Below are 13,134 nucleotides of genomic sequence, written 5' to 3'. Positions count from 1 at the left end.
ATTACAGGCAGGTATGTTAAGATAGGTGTACCATCAAGCCTGTCAGGTTCCTTTCTTTAAATATATATATATGGTCTTGTATGTAAAACCTTCTTCCCAGCTGCCACTAGGGCTGAGAAAGGCCTTAGCCCTGTTCATTTCCAATGGCAGCAGACCAGAATCAAATCAGTCCATGTTAAATTACAGGCTAACAGATCGGTCTTTGTAGATCATTTTAATGGATAAAGTACCCAAATTTAACCCCATGTTAAATATGCTACAGAATTCTGTCTGAGCTGTTAACTTAAAATTGAACTTGTAATAAAACAAAATTGGTGTTAATAAATTGTAAGACCTGAAAAAAATGGTCACAATTATTCATAATGCATTTAAAAAGAGACAAACATCTTAATAAATCAGGCCCATGGTTATTTTATATTCATAATCAATAATGCCTATCGATTTATCACACATAACAATATTAAAAAAAGATTGCAAAAGAAACAAACTAAAACTCTTGGGAATAGGCTGCCCCAGTTGTGTCGTTACACTTTGAACAAAGCAGCGAAAATATGACATCTTGTCCCATGAGGTACTAAGCAATTGCCTGGCTTTTCAAAACTCTCCCATCTGTAGAATACAAAATAGGCATGTCAGATTTTCATCAATGAAAAGAGTACCTCTAAAGTGAACACTACATATTTCTCAGGTCTTTATTCTTTAGTACATTTAACACAATCATACATAACACTATACAACTGAAAAGACCTGTACAGTGGCTTGACCCCCCTTGGCATTTTTCCTATTTTGTTGCCTTGCAACCTGGAATTAAAATGGATTTTTTGGGGGGTTTGTATCATTTGATTTACACAACATGCCTACCACTTTGAAGATGCAAAATATTTTTTATTGTGAAACAAACAAGAAATAAGACAAAAGAACAGAAAACTTGAGCATGCATAACTATTCACCCCCCCAAAGTCAATACTTTGTAGAGCCACCTTTTGCAGCAATTACAGCTGCAAGTGTCTTGGGGTATGTATCTATAAACTTGGCACATCTGGCCACTGGGATTTTTGCCCATTCTTCAAGGCAAAACTGCTCCAGCTCCTTCAAGTTGGATGGGTTCTGCTGGTGTACAGCAATCTTTAAGTCATACCACAGATTCTCAATTGGATTGAGGTCTGGGCTTTAACTAGGCCATTCCAAGACATTTAAATGTTTCCCCTTAAACCACTCGAGTGTTGCTTTAGCAGTATGCTGAGGGTCATTGTCCTGCTGGAAGGTGACCCTCCGTCCCAGTCTCAAATCTCTGGAAGACTGAAACAGGTTTCCCTCAAGAATTTCCCTGTATTTAGCGCCATCCATCATTCCTTCAATTCTGACCAGTTTCCCAGTCCCTGCCGATGAAAAACATCCCTACAGCATGATGCTGCCACCACCATGCTTCACTGTGGGGATGATGTTCTCAGGGTGATGAGAGGTGTTGGGTTTGCACCAGACATAGCGTTTTCCTTGATGGCCAAAAAGCTCAATTTTAGTCTCATCTGACCAGGGTACCTTCTTCCATATGTTTGGGGAGTCTCCCATTGCTTTTTGGCGAACTCCAAACGTGTTTGCTTATTTTTTTCTTTAAGCAATGGCTTTTTTCTGGCCACTCTTCTGTAAAGCCCAGCTCAATGGAGTGTATGGCTTAAAGTGGTCCTATGGACAGATACTCCAATCTCCGCTGTGGAGCTTTGCAGCTCCTTCAGGGTTATCTTTGGTCTCTTTGTTGCCTCTCTGATTAATGCCCTCCTTGCCTGGTCTGTGAGTTTTGGTGGGCGGCCCTCTCTTGCCAGGTTTGTTGTGGTGCCATATGCTTTCCATTTTTTAATAATGGCTTTAATGATGCTCCGTGGGATGTTTAAAGTTTCGGATATTTTTTTATAACCCAACCCTGATCTGCACTTCTCCACAACTTTGTCCCTGACCTGTTTGGAGAGCTCCTTGGTCTTCATGGTGCTGCTTGCTTGGTGGTGCCCCTTGCTTAGTGGTGTTGCAGACTCTGGGGCCTTTCAGAACAGGTGTATATATACTGAGATCATGTGACAGATCATGTGACACTTAGATTGCACACAGATGGACTTTATTTAACTAATTATGTGACTTCTGAAGGTAATTGGTTGCACCAGATCTTATTTAGAGGCTTAATAGCAAAGGGGGTGAATACATATGCACGCACCACTTTTCCATTATTTATTTTTTAGAATTTTTTTAAACAAGTTATTTTTTTCATTTCAGTTCACCAATTTGGGCTATTTTGTGTATGTCCATTACATGAAATCCAAATAAAAATAAATTTTAATTCCAAGACAAACAAAATAGGAAAAATGCCAAGGGGGGGTCAATACTTTCGCAAGCCACTGTATATCTATTTCAGCTCTCAAAAAAGTGGTACAGTATATGAGCTTGGACTCAAGAGGTTTGAAGAGTGAGTAGAGCAGATTGATCCATGTGGATGTTAAAGGGAGTGTTAGAAAGTGTGCATCTTATAGCTTGTTTAATTAAGAATCAAATCTGGATGCAGGGAGAAATACCAGAGGTTAGGGACTAGTTTGGTCAGTAATGAGCTTCGGTTGGTGTTGCTACTACGATTCCCTATGTTTTTGCTGTTTTAGAGACAGTTGGGTTTTATTTTTATAATATACATGCTACCAATCTTAAAATCTTAAACATTTTTGCATTGTGTTTTTATTGTAGTAAGTGATGTTAATACAGGGGTCTGTAAAACAACCATGAAGGGTTTAATTTAGAATTTAAAGGTGGTCCTATTTAAAATAGCTAAATAATAAAATGGACCGTAGTTACTCATTTCTCACATTTTTCCTGAATGTATCTACTCTCAGCTTGAGTTTTTAAGGTGGTGCTCGAGCCTGTTGCAGGTTTGTGCCAGGACAGCTGTGTCGAGTGCTGGAAGGGGGGGTTGGGTGTGCTACCAAAAGACAAAAAAATAAAATAAAAAGCAGCAACTGACTGACCGTAAATTCATAAATCTTAGACAACTGCTCACGGCAGTATAGAATATTAATATATATATAATTTGTCTCTATGTCTTTCAGTAACCACTATCACATGTTTCAAAGTCTATGAGTCCTGTTGTATTTGTAGGGTAGAGATATAAATTTAAAATGGAATTGCGAAAACAAAATAATGCAAAACCAATGCTATTGCAGTGCCACTGAATTGCCGCTGGAAATCATGTGGTTTGGTTTTGTGTGATAACAGATCAGATATCATTTGGGATCCCCATCGTAAAAATCCCTTTGTGCTGCTTACCATGAGCAGTTTCAGTAAATATCTGTTTCAAACTGATAATGGAAGGGAGAGCTGTTTTCCTACAGTACATTGTTTTGTAAACACACAGATGACTCTTTCCCTCAGGGAGTGCTTGCTCAGGAGTTACTCAGCTGAACCTGTCACATGGCAGCAAATCAGACTCCATTTGTACTGGCTTATCATGTCAGGAAAAATATAAACAATATTTACAATGACTGTTTAAAGAAGACTTAAGCAATAGTTAATGATGTTTGGTCAGCATCATTTTGCAAACACATTTTAGCCTCTAAAAAAGTCAAGCAGGTATATAGCCACACTCTATTGATGAGAGATCTTAGTCAGTGGTCAGAGGTCAATCAGGTTTGTGTGAGGGAAACATTGATAGCAGAGCAGAAACTACGTCAAGACATTTTTAGAAAGGAAAAGCTATTGGGTAAACCAGTGAGGAGATGGGAGTCAATTATTACTGTATTATTATGACAGGTCTTATACTGTAAGATTCACAAGTTGCATTTAGTCTCAGTTAACCAGAAGACCAAGCATCATTATAATGAATATAGTATGAGTAGGACTTCTGTTTTTCAGTTTGTATTAATTTCATTTTTCTGTGCTTATTTTTTAGCTATTTTCAAGATACCCCAAAATCCGTTTTTTGGGGGCTTTCGCTTTTTGTATACTGTATGAAATTAGTGTTTTCGGTTACTTTCCAAAATACTTTTTTTTTTCTGCGTATACTAACTTGACAGTACTTCAGCACTTACGTTGTACATTAGGAGGCTGTGTGGTCCAGTGGTTAAAGAAAAGGGCTTGTAATTTATCTATTTTTTATCATTTAAAACTGAAAATCAGAAGCCCTAAGTATAAGTGATGGTTATATGGGATTTTCACATAATTTCCCCCACAAGTGAGGGAAGTTAGATATAAAGGCCTTTCTGCGATTCTGAGAGGAGGGAAGTCTAAACGATCACCCTAGTAAAAGTTTACCACCGTTAATTACACCTTGCTGTGCTTGTACTATTGTAAATGTGTAACACTGCCCTAGTACCTGTGGGCAGTGTACAAATTCTTGAAAAAGCAGTTGGAATGTGATTCCAAGTTGTAATTCATAATTTATGGAAGCTGTGTGATCCTGTAAAAGCAGGTCCAGTACTGCGAGAAACTAGAGGGGATTGCAATGTCATACAGTGGGGAACCTGTATTTGTATTCAACAGTATCGAAAACATTATTTTCTCAAAAGAATTACATCGCACGGGAATCACCAGATATCTCAACAGCAAACTTTAAACTGTAGTTGTGAAACATCAGTTTGCAGGTAGTTCTGTATCCAAAACTGTACAAACTGGGACCCATAAACCAGTTTTATCTTGGATATCCCTACAATTCTAGTATCCCAGCAATAAACCTGCATCATATTTGGTTGAAATGGTGCTATCAAAAAATGGATAAGCAAAAGTCTTACCTCGGATAACATCGGTTTCTACTGCAGTGATACGAAGAACAAGCACTAGTAGCAGAACCATTTAAACACAGTGCAGAATAATAATGCAACATCACTGCTGCCCTGGATAGCAGTGGTGGCCTTACACCATAATGATACTGAACAAATTCTACCTCTTTCCATAGACAACAGTGCTGTAAATTTTTAAATGGTTCTTTGACCGATCATACCGGGGAGCAGTGTGGTGAGAATGAAGGAGTTAACTTTTGGTCACATACTACTTGATCATTCCTGCTTATAGACTTCCTTCCAACTTGATCATGCTAAGATTATTAAACCATGCCTGGGATTGCATTTTCTGCTTTACTGGCTGTGAGCACTTTGGAGATGGGTTTAAAAGTTTACTGGTGATTTACAAGAAGAACTCTCTCCCCAGGTCTATGGTTCAGACACATTTTATCTGAGAAAAAATAGGGATAGGACAGTCAGGTGACATAAGCTATTTTCATCAGCAACATTCCGATGGACAGTGTTTAGCAGCTAAGGAGTGGACCCTAGCTTGAGGTTTCAAGTAATTGGTCAAAAACTCGGGGGGGTGGGGGTGTGCAAATGGTTTTGGAGCCAATTACCCTTGTTTGAACAGCTGAGTGTAAAGGATATTGAGAAATGTATTAACTGACTCTGTACTGTGTTTTAGTGGTGTTATAGGACTACTGATCCTATGATGCATTCCAGGTTGCCATAGTGTTCACGCATGCCATTTCCACGAAGCAGCGTGCATTATCCTTTCAGGTTACTTTTACATTTATTTAGTTCTAACCAAGTTTTTAAAATCCATCATTTTTTCTATTATTAAAATTAGCAGCATTATCACTGGCCATCGTTTGTGTTTTGTACTGTAGTTTTGAATATGCAGACTATTTCCTGGAACAAAATCACTGTCTTTACTTCAAAGGACTAGCGGCAATCAGGCCATGTGAGCTATCACAGAAATTAATGAGATACCAATTCCTTTAGCATGCGCCTTCCCGCTTATGTCTCATGGACTGAACCTCTGAGTACTTGTAGATATGCCATACGTGTGCCCCTGTGTAATGATGGTCCGTATGTTTGCACTTTCTGAGTGACGTAGTATTAAGATGCATCTGACTGCTCCACTAAAGGGGACCCAGCTCTTTTAGAGCAACAGTAGCAGGTTCACTCTGGATCCCTGACAACCCAGGTTTGCATCCCGTCCCCAGGCATGAAGAAGTTCACATTGGTCTGAAGGATGGAGGTGTATCTGGCTGCACTTAGTACCTGTTAATGAAAACAATCTAGTAGACTAAATGGCCAATACGTCTGCTTTAAATTGCCAGTCGTGTCAGTACCCTTTATAGTTGCAGCATTGAACAGTAAAACAACAGAGCAATAATATACAAAGATTAGATAATATTGCTTGAGGCACACCACACTTTCTTTGTGCAATGGAAAAGTCAGATTTAATTTTACTGCTTGAACATTTTTCAACTGAAATTGTGTCACTTTCTAAATGTCTTTGTGATTCCATGTACACAGCAGTTCCACTGCTGATTAACAGTGGATTCTAGAGAATAATGACCACTTTTGTATACAGGTGATATATAATCTCTATATCAGTAATAGTGAGCTAATCCTTTAAACTGTCAAACAGGGGATCAAACATAGGTCGACAGGGCATCAACGACCCCTGTGGTTCTAAGTGGAGCCTCCAGATCTGTGTTGTCCTCCAGCACTATAGGTCTGGTGGCCTCGCTGTGGATCCGTAGTGCAAAAAATGACAGATTGGCAGGAGCACTTTTCAGAGGACGCATGCTCCAGCCTCCGTTCCCCGAGTCAGCAGGGTAGTTGCGAGCGGTGAGATAATAATTGGGCACACTAAATTGAGGAGAAAACTAGGGTAAAAATTTGGAGACGACGAAATTTTTAGAAAAATGAATTTTTAAAAAAAATTTTAAAGAAAAAAAAAAGCCTTGCACACATGCAGTTTATATAACAAATTAGGAGTCCCAGGCTTAATTTACATAGAACAGTAACCACTATTATAGTATATAGTTTTCCTTTTTCAAAGCACATAAGTGCTGATTTGCATCTTAATGGTATTCCACCAAAAAATGTATTTCTTTTATATAAAATTAGGAAGTTGTCTTGAAATCATCGAATCTCAAAGGATTTCTTTGTTATTTGAAGTTCTAAAGATTTGTTATTCTTCTTGTATTGAGTCTTTTTTTTAATTTTATTTTAACCTATGCAGCTGTTTAATTTCTTGCACAGTTTCTATTTTTCTGTGTATACTATTAATGTTGTAGTACTCTCGGAATCATGTCTGACTGCTAGGTATATCTGATACATCAGAGTGTAACCATTGACCTCAGACATGATTCTGAGAGCCCTGTGGAAGCTATATAGGGCTTTCAACTTGTTATTAACCAGAAATAGAAAAGTAAACACATTTTGTTTAGCCCAGATGTTTACTTCAAAAATTCAACAAGTTGTTCTTCAAAAAGTTTTTTTTCTTTTTTTTTTCTAAATCATTGTGGCATTTCTTGATGAAACCTGGCATGACTTCAGAAACAAGGAAATAAGAATCTGTGCTGGAGATACAAGTTTGCAACTGGATCTAGATGATAAAAAAGGAAGATGAATGGACATGCCCTTACAGCATGGGTAATGAAAGGATATGTTTGCTGGAATGTCAAAACAACCAAAAATGTTTTTAAGTTTACCTTCGCCACATTACTGAGCGTAGACAAAAACGAGCAGAGCAGTAACATATCGGAAAGTGAAAAACTTGTGAGGCCAATTATCAATTAACCTTAACCCCCACCTCTAAAGAAGAAATACAGAAGGCTGCTACAGAATTTTTCACAAAAAAACAAAAAAAACCTGGACTTTAAGTGCTCAGCGTGGTGAATGGTACTTCTATTTATTTATTTTTTCAGTTTTGCAAGAAAAGATTTTCTCTTCACTCATTTTAAGCGGCTGCTTGTTTTTCTGTTCTTGTGCCCTGACTCCCTGTTGTAAAGGGAAATCGGTGGGTATTGGAAAGTGGGATGTGAGTGGAATGTGAGTGGAACTAATAGCAGTGGCTCCTCCAAATTATCCAGAAGGTCTTTATTTGTCAGTGGAAAGAGGAAGCGAGACATTGAGTCACTAAGTGAGAGCGAAAGCTGCTTGCATCAGAAGTGTGCCTGCATTGGTGATGTGACTTTCTCAGAACTGAAAGGGGGAAAGAAATATAATTGCAGGGGGTTCTACTGCCATGATATACTGTGTAAAGTTTGAGTAAGGTTGACGTGTTGACCAAACGTGCAAAAACACAATGGAAATAGACTTCTACTGGAGTGATTGGGACTGGAGCAAGTCCAGCATTTGTACAGTAAGTAGCATGCTTTCCAGATATGACTTTACATTTCTGTGCAGGGCTGCTGCTGGCTGCTGGTTATGATGGTGCACTCATAAGTCATGTCAAAGCTCAACTTCAATGGAATCACTTTTTTGTCTTTTGGGTGGGATAAATAAACTGCAAAAGCAGAAGCTGAATGTTACTGGTGCTGCACAATAGTTTGAATTGGAGGCAGTTAGATTCCAGAAGATGCAAGTGCTAAGCTTGACTTTCCAAAACTGTTGTGGAATATTACAGCTGGGTAATCTTCAAGCTCTGTTTTAAGACCCCTGGGGCTAATTAGGAGTTGTGTGTGCCAATTTCAGTGAACATGAACCTTTTTGTCGCTACAATAAGCAGACATTTATCAGCAACAAAAGAAAATGAGATTCAATAACCCCTGTCATATAGCTTATAACCTGTAAATGAGATTTGTTTTGAATGCTGTTTTTGAAAACTATTGAGCGTGGCACTGATATTCTGTAAACATTTTAAGACTGGACACAGCTTTTTGTTATTAGAGGCCATTGTGAGCTTCAATATTAAATACCATGAGGAATACATTTGAAGTACTTTCTTTGTAGTTCAAAGGTCTGTACAAATACGAAGATCACAGATTGTGAAAATTTATTGTCAGGTAAATTTAGGTATAGGAGGTGTTGAAATAATGAGCTTTGAGTATTTTAACTGGACCTCTCAGGATTACATCAACCCCCTGCTCACATATGTAACTGAGGTGGATTTACCAGTGAGCAGGAGGATGATGGGAAATGTAGTCCTGAGAGGGCCATGTGGGTACACGGGGAACCACCTTGACGCAGGGAATGCCATTTAAAAGTTTAAAAAAGTGGTCAAAGTGAAAAAAAAGAAAAAAATTAAAACAATACACACAAAAGTATATTGAAAAAAAAAATGTGGGTAGAATATCCTACCAATACATATTCCAGTACTGCAACTTGCCTTAGTGTATGATGATCTAAGTAAGTCTTCCTCAAAGCAGTGCTCCTGGGCAAACGTGTGTCCTCAAGACCAGAAAGATATCTGTGCCTGCTGCAGTTGACACGATGTTACTCTGAAATACTGATGTATTGTTAGAGGAACTAAAATCTTTTAAATATACTACTTTGTGCTCTCAAACTCTGCTTTTGTTCAGTCTGTATTTCATAACTTCGTTTTATTTCACATTTTATAAGAAGTAGTTAGCTAAATGTTGAAGAGTGAAGGGATCATGCCCTTGACCTTATGAGAAATACCCAAATGTACCTGTTGCAAAAAAACATTGAGGACAACTGATCTTAATACTGGCGGATCTTAATACTGCTGTTCTAATATGTTTAAACCAGACTTATTTACTAACTTTTTATGTGGTAGTGATAGTAATAAGAGGTCAATAACTCACCCTGGGTGGAAAAATACAGACAAGATTAATTTTAATCATAAAAATAGAGTCTATATAATATATAAACTGAATGTGATTGTGAGCTGAGGGATACATATTTACATGGATAGAATTAAATATGAAAAAAAAGCCTTGAAAAATGGAGAAATCACAAATAATCATTTTTTAAGTGTAGCGTGTGGAGAATGTATGTGCTGTGTAGGAAGATTGGAATCTTGTTACTTAGGTTGTCTATGGATGGAATGTGCACTTGGCAGGAACATTGAAGTTGCTTTTCAAATAAAAAAAAAAATTCACCCTTCTAATTATAAAGTGATAAGAGAAGATGCTGTACAGAATGGGCCTGTCAGTGGCCTATTTAGAGTTTTTTGTTCTGAAAGCCTCCTACACTCACTGCCCTGTCTGATTTCTCTCCCTCCCCACACACCCCCCATCCGTCCGTCTGTCTTTTTTTCATCCAAATGACAAAGTGGCTGTGTTTTATCGACCAGTAGGGCTTGTGCGCTTAATTATATTCTGTCAGTGAAATGTAATCAAGCACAAAAACTGGAAAACTGTCCCAATGTGGAGAGGTGGTATCCTGACAGTAGTGGTGATGCGTCGGGAAGCAGTGCTTTAGTCCAGGGCTAAACATGTTACACAGGAAAACCTTCAAGGTCAAGGTCAGAGTTTAATAGCCATTCTTTGTTATTTCTAGTGTTTGAAATGCTTGTGTGTATGTGGTGCTCAAACAGCACCAATGTTGACACCCATTTATCCAATGTGCTTCTCTTTGGTTAGCATAGAGATGAGTGGATTTTGTATCTCTTAAATGAATTAAAAGGATCAGAAGGAAGCACTGAGCAATACTGGTGGCTACCTTAGTTTATAGTATCTTTAAACTGCTAAATAACTGTGGTGTTTACATTTTACTTTCATGGTTATATTGTCAGACAAACATTTTCTCACAGGTATGAAATGAAAGGATTCCCAAATGGTTTCTAGGTGAATTTAAATTATCTCCATTGGAACTATTAGTTTGGAAACAGAGTTTCCAGTTTATTATTCAAGTGACTATAAATGCTCAGGTATATAATACAATAACTGCATTTACAAAATGTGTCCCTTAGGTTATATTGTATATTGGTGGATTTGTCAGTAGCAAATTGTGCTGTCAAGGATGCTTAATTGATGATCTGATGAAATTATTAGTTATTAACAACTGTTTCACCAGAATTAAACTTGAGCATTTTTCTTTCATCTGTTTCAAGACAGTACTGCTTTATATTGTGTAATGACGAGAATACGACACTCCCAGCAGGTCTCAAGGGGACAATTAAAGGCTTCTGAAGTAGGAACATAAACAGTATATTTGTTCTAAAGTACATTTTGTAGATAACTGCAACATTAGGGGTTGATCTGACCAACCGGTATCCCACAGGGATAAACCACAGCTGGGTTTTATTGAACCATTTTACTGCAGTGGGGGATCACCCTGCATTGCATCTGCCAGTTGGTTACCAGGGAGTACCCCAACAATAGGTGGTTGGTTAAATCCTCTGGGATTCTCCAGTGCTGCAAAATGCTTGTATGCGTTTATGAAATCAACCTCAAATGTCAAGTGTTAACCTTCAATTATCAAATGTTAACCTTCCTAGCATAGTTACACCTGTATAGACACTTGCATATATACCTGTTCAATGAAAAGCAGAACTTATAATAATAATAATGTTTCTTGTTTACAGTAGCATCCATAACTTTAAACATTCAATTGTGAATTCTGAGTTAAAACTATAAAATTAGTGTTACAATTGCAGAATATCTTGATCTTTATCGGTATTCAAAGGTTCTCATCTGAAAACTGAAGGTGCAGTTCTTCCCTTTTATTAACAAGGCCTTTCAAAGCTGTGGTGTGAAAACATTTTCTTTCTAATATCTGTATTGATTTGTTGTGCCTGCAGGCAAACAAAGATATCTGCTCTCTCTGTATCTGTGTGCTGGAAGCTTGGTATTGCTAAGTAATGCCTGTTAATGTGGACAGCTCCACTAGCCTATCCTTTATTCTTCCTAGCATGCAGAATTTGTAGGTATTGATTTGAAACAGACATATTGAGAAGCAACACTTCATTTTGAAGTGTGTATGTGTTTTTGTTTTTTGGGGATTTTTTTTAGAAAAAGGTTTTTAAGGCAGACTCTTCAATTATCAAATGACTGGTATAGATTTTGACAATTTGAGATATTATGGGAACTGATTCCAATAAGCAGGGACCAAATGGAAGAAGGATCGTTGAGTCCATTAGCCCTTGAATATAATAACATATATATGTATGTATGTGTGTATATGTATATATACAATATATATATATATATATATATATATATATATATATATATATACAATATATATATATACACACCCACACACATGTATACATATATTCTAAATATATATATATATATATAATATCTATATATATATATATATATATATATATATATATATCAGTCTTACTGTTCAAATACCAAGCTCAGGTTATTGAGACTGATACATCTGCTGTATGTCTTCTAAAATTCTCTTTTGTTTGGCAGGACCTGCAGGCAGAGATCGAAGCCCACACTGAGGTGTTCCACAGCCTAGATGAGAATGGGCAGAAGATCCTGAAGTCTCTCGAGGGCTCAGAAGATGCCACGCTGCTGCATCGACGGCTGGACAACATGAACGTCCGATGGAGTGAGCTGCATAAGAAGTCCTTCAGCATCAGGTAAATAGGGTGCTTTATTTACATAATCACCCAGATGACTCCATTTAATACTGAATTTATCATATACAGGGATATATTGTTGTACACTAAACTTAGTACTATGGATAATTAAAAGTAATCAAAACTTTATTTAAATATTTCCAGGCATCACTGGAGAACTTGAAGAAATATTACGATAAGGAGACAAATCTTTCAGACATGTAAATTATCATTTATAAAATTTTATTTAGTCATTAATATCTACTTGAAAGTTTAGGTATCTAGTAACATTTACAACTTGAATTCGCACTATATATATATATATATATATATATATATATATATATATATATATATATATATTTCAGAAATATATATCCATTCTTTCATGAATAAATGTTTAGGAAAACAAACAAAAAATTTCAGATGCATTACGGTAATGAGATTTCAAGAACAAAAAACAAATATCAAAAATAAGAAAAAAAAAAAGTAAAATCCTCTTTAGTGCAAGCAAAGTATAGTATTGCCATTCAGGGATCCCAGCTACTTTGACCCCCAAACGCCCTTGCCTAGAGGAAGCAGCAATAGAGCAGCATTTAAGTAGACTGGGAATTTGAAACCATGAATGAATCTCTGCTGCAGCTCCTGATTATGAGTGCAAGTCCACAGCTGGGACTCCAGCTAATGGCACTAGAAAGATATAGATAAGTTGAGCCACAATTCATCCTCTCTAATTTACATGTGATGCTTGACAGCTGGGCTCCAGAGCAGCAAAGGATATCTTAGAAGAAATTATTATTATCCAAGACAGCATAACTAAGATGTCACATACTCTTACTGTAAGGTGCTATTAATGTGTACAATTTTAGAGCTGAG

At 37.2% G+C, this 13,134-nt stretch overlaps 1 protein-coding gene across 10 annotated transcripts in view; it reads left to right on the top strand.

Moving 5' to 3' along the window:
- The window catches only part of dmd (dystrophin), a 728,160-nt gene that overhangs the window by 586,750 nt on the left and 128,276 nt on the right, over nucleotides 1-13,134 (top strand). For all 10 annotated transcript variants that reach the window (XM_041259003.1, XM_041259005.1, XM_041259010.1 and 7 more), the window contains one exon: nucleotides 12,107-12,279. In XM_041259003.1, coding sequence (XP_041114937.1) covers nucleotides 12,107-12,279 — 173 coding nt within the window. The remainder of the gene's footprint in view (nucleotides 1-12,106; nucleotides 12,280-13,134) is intronic.

Source organism: Polyodon spathula, chromosome 9 (genome assembly GCF_017654505.1).
Source record: "Polyodon spathula isolate WHYD16114869_AA chromosome 9, ASM1765450v1, whole genome shotgun sequence".
Lineage (NCBI taxonomy): Eukaryota > Metazoa > Chordata > Actinopteri > Acipenseriformes > Polyodontidae > Polyodon > Polyodon spathula.
This window is presented reverse-complemented; position numbering and strand designations above follow the sequence as displayed.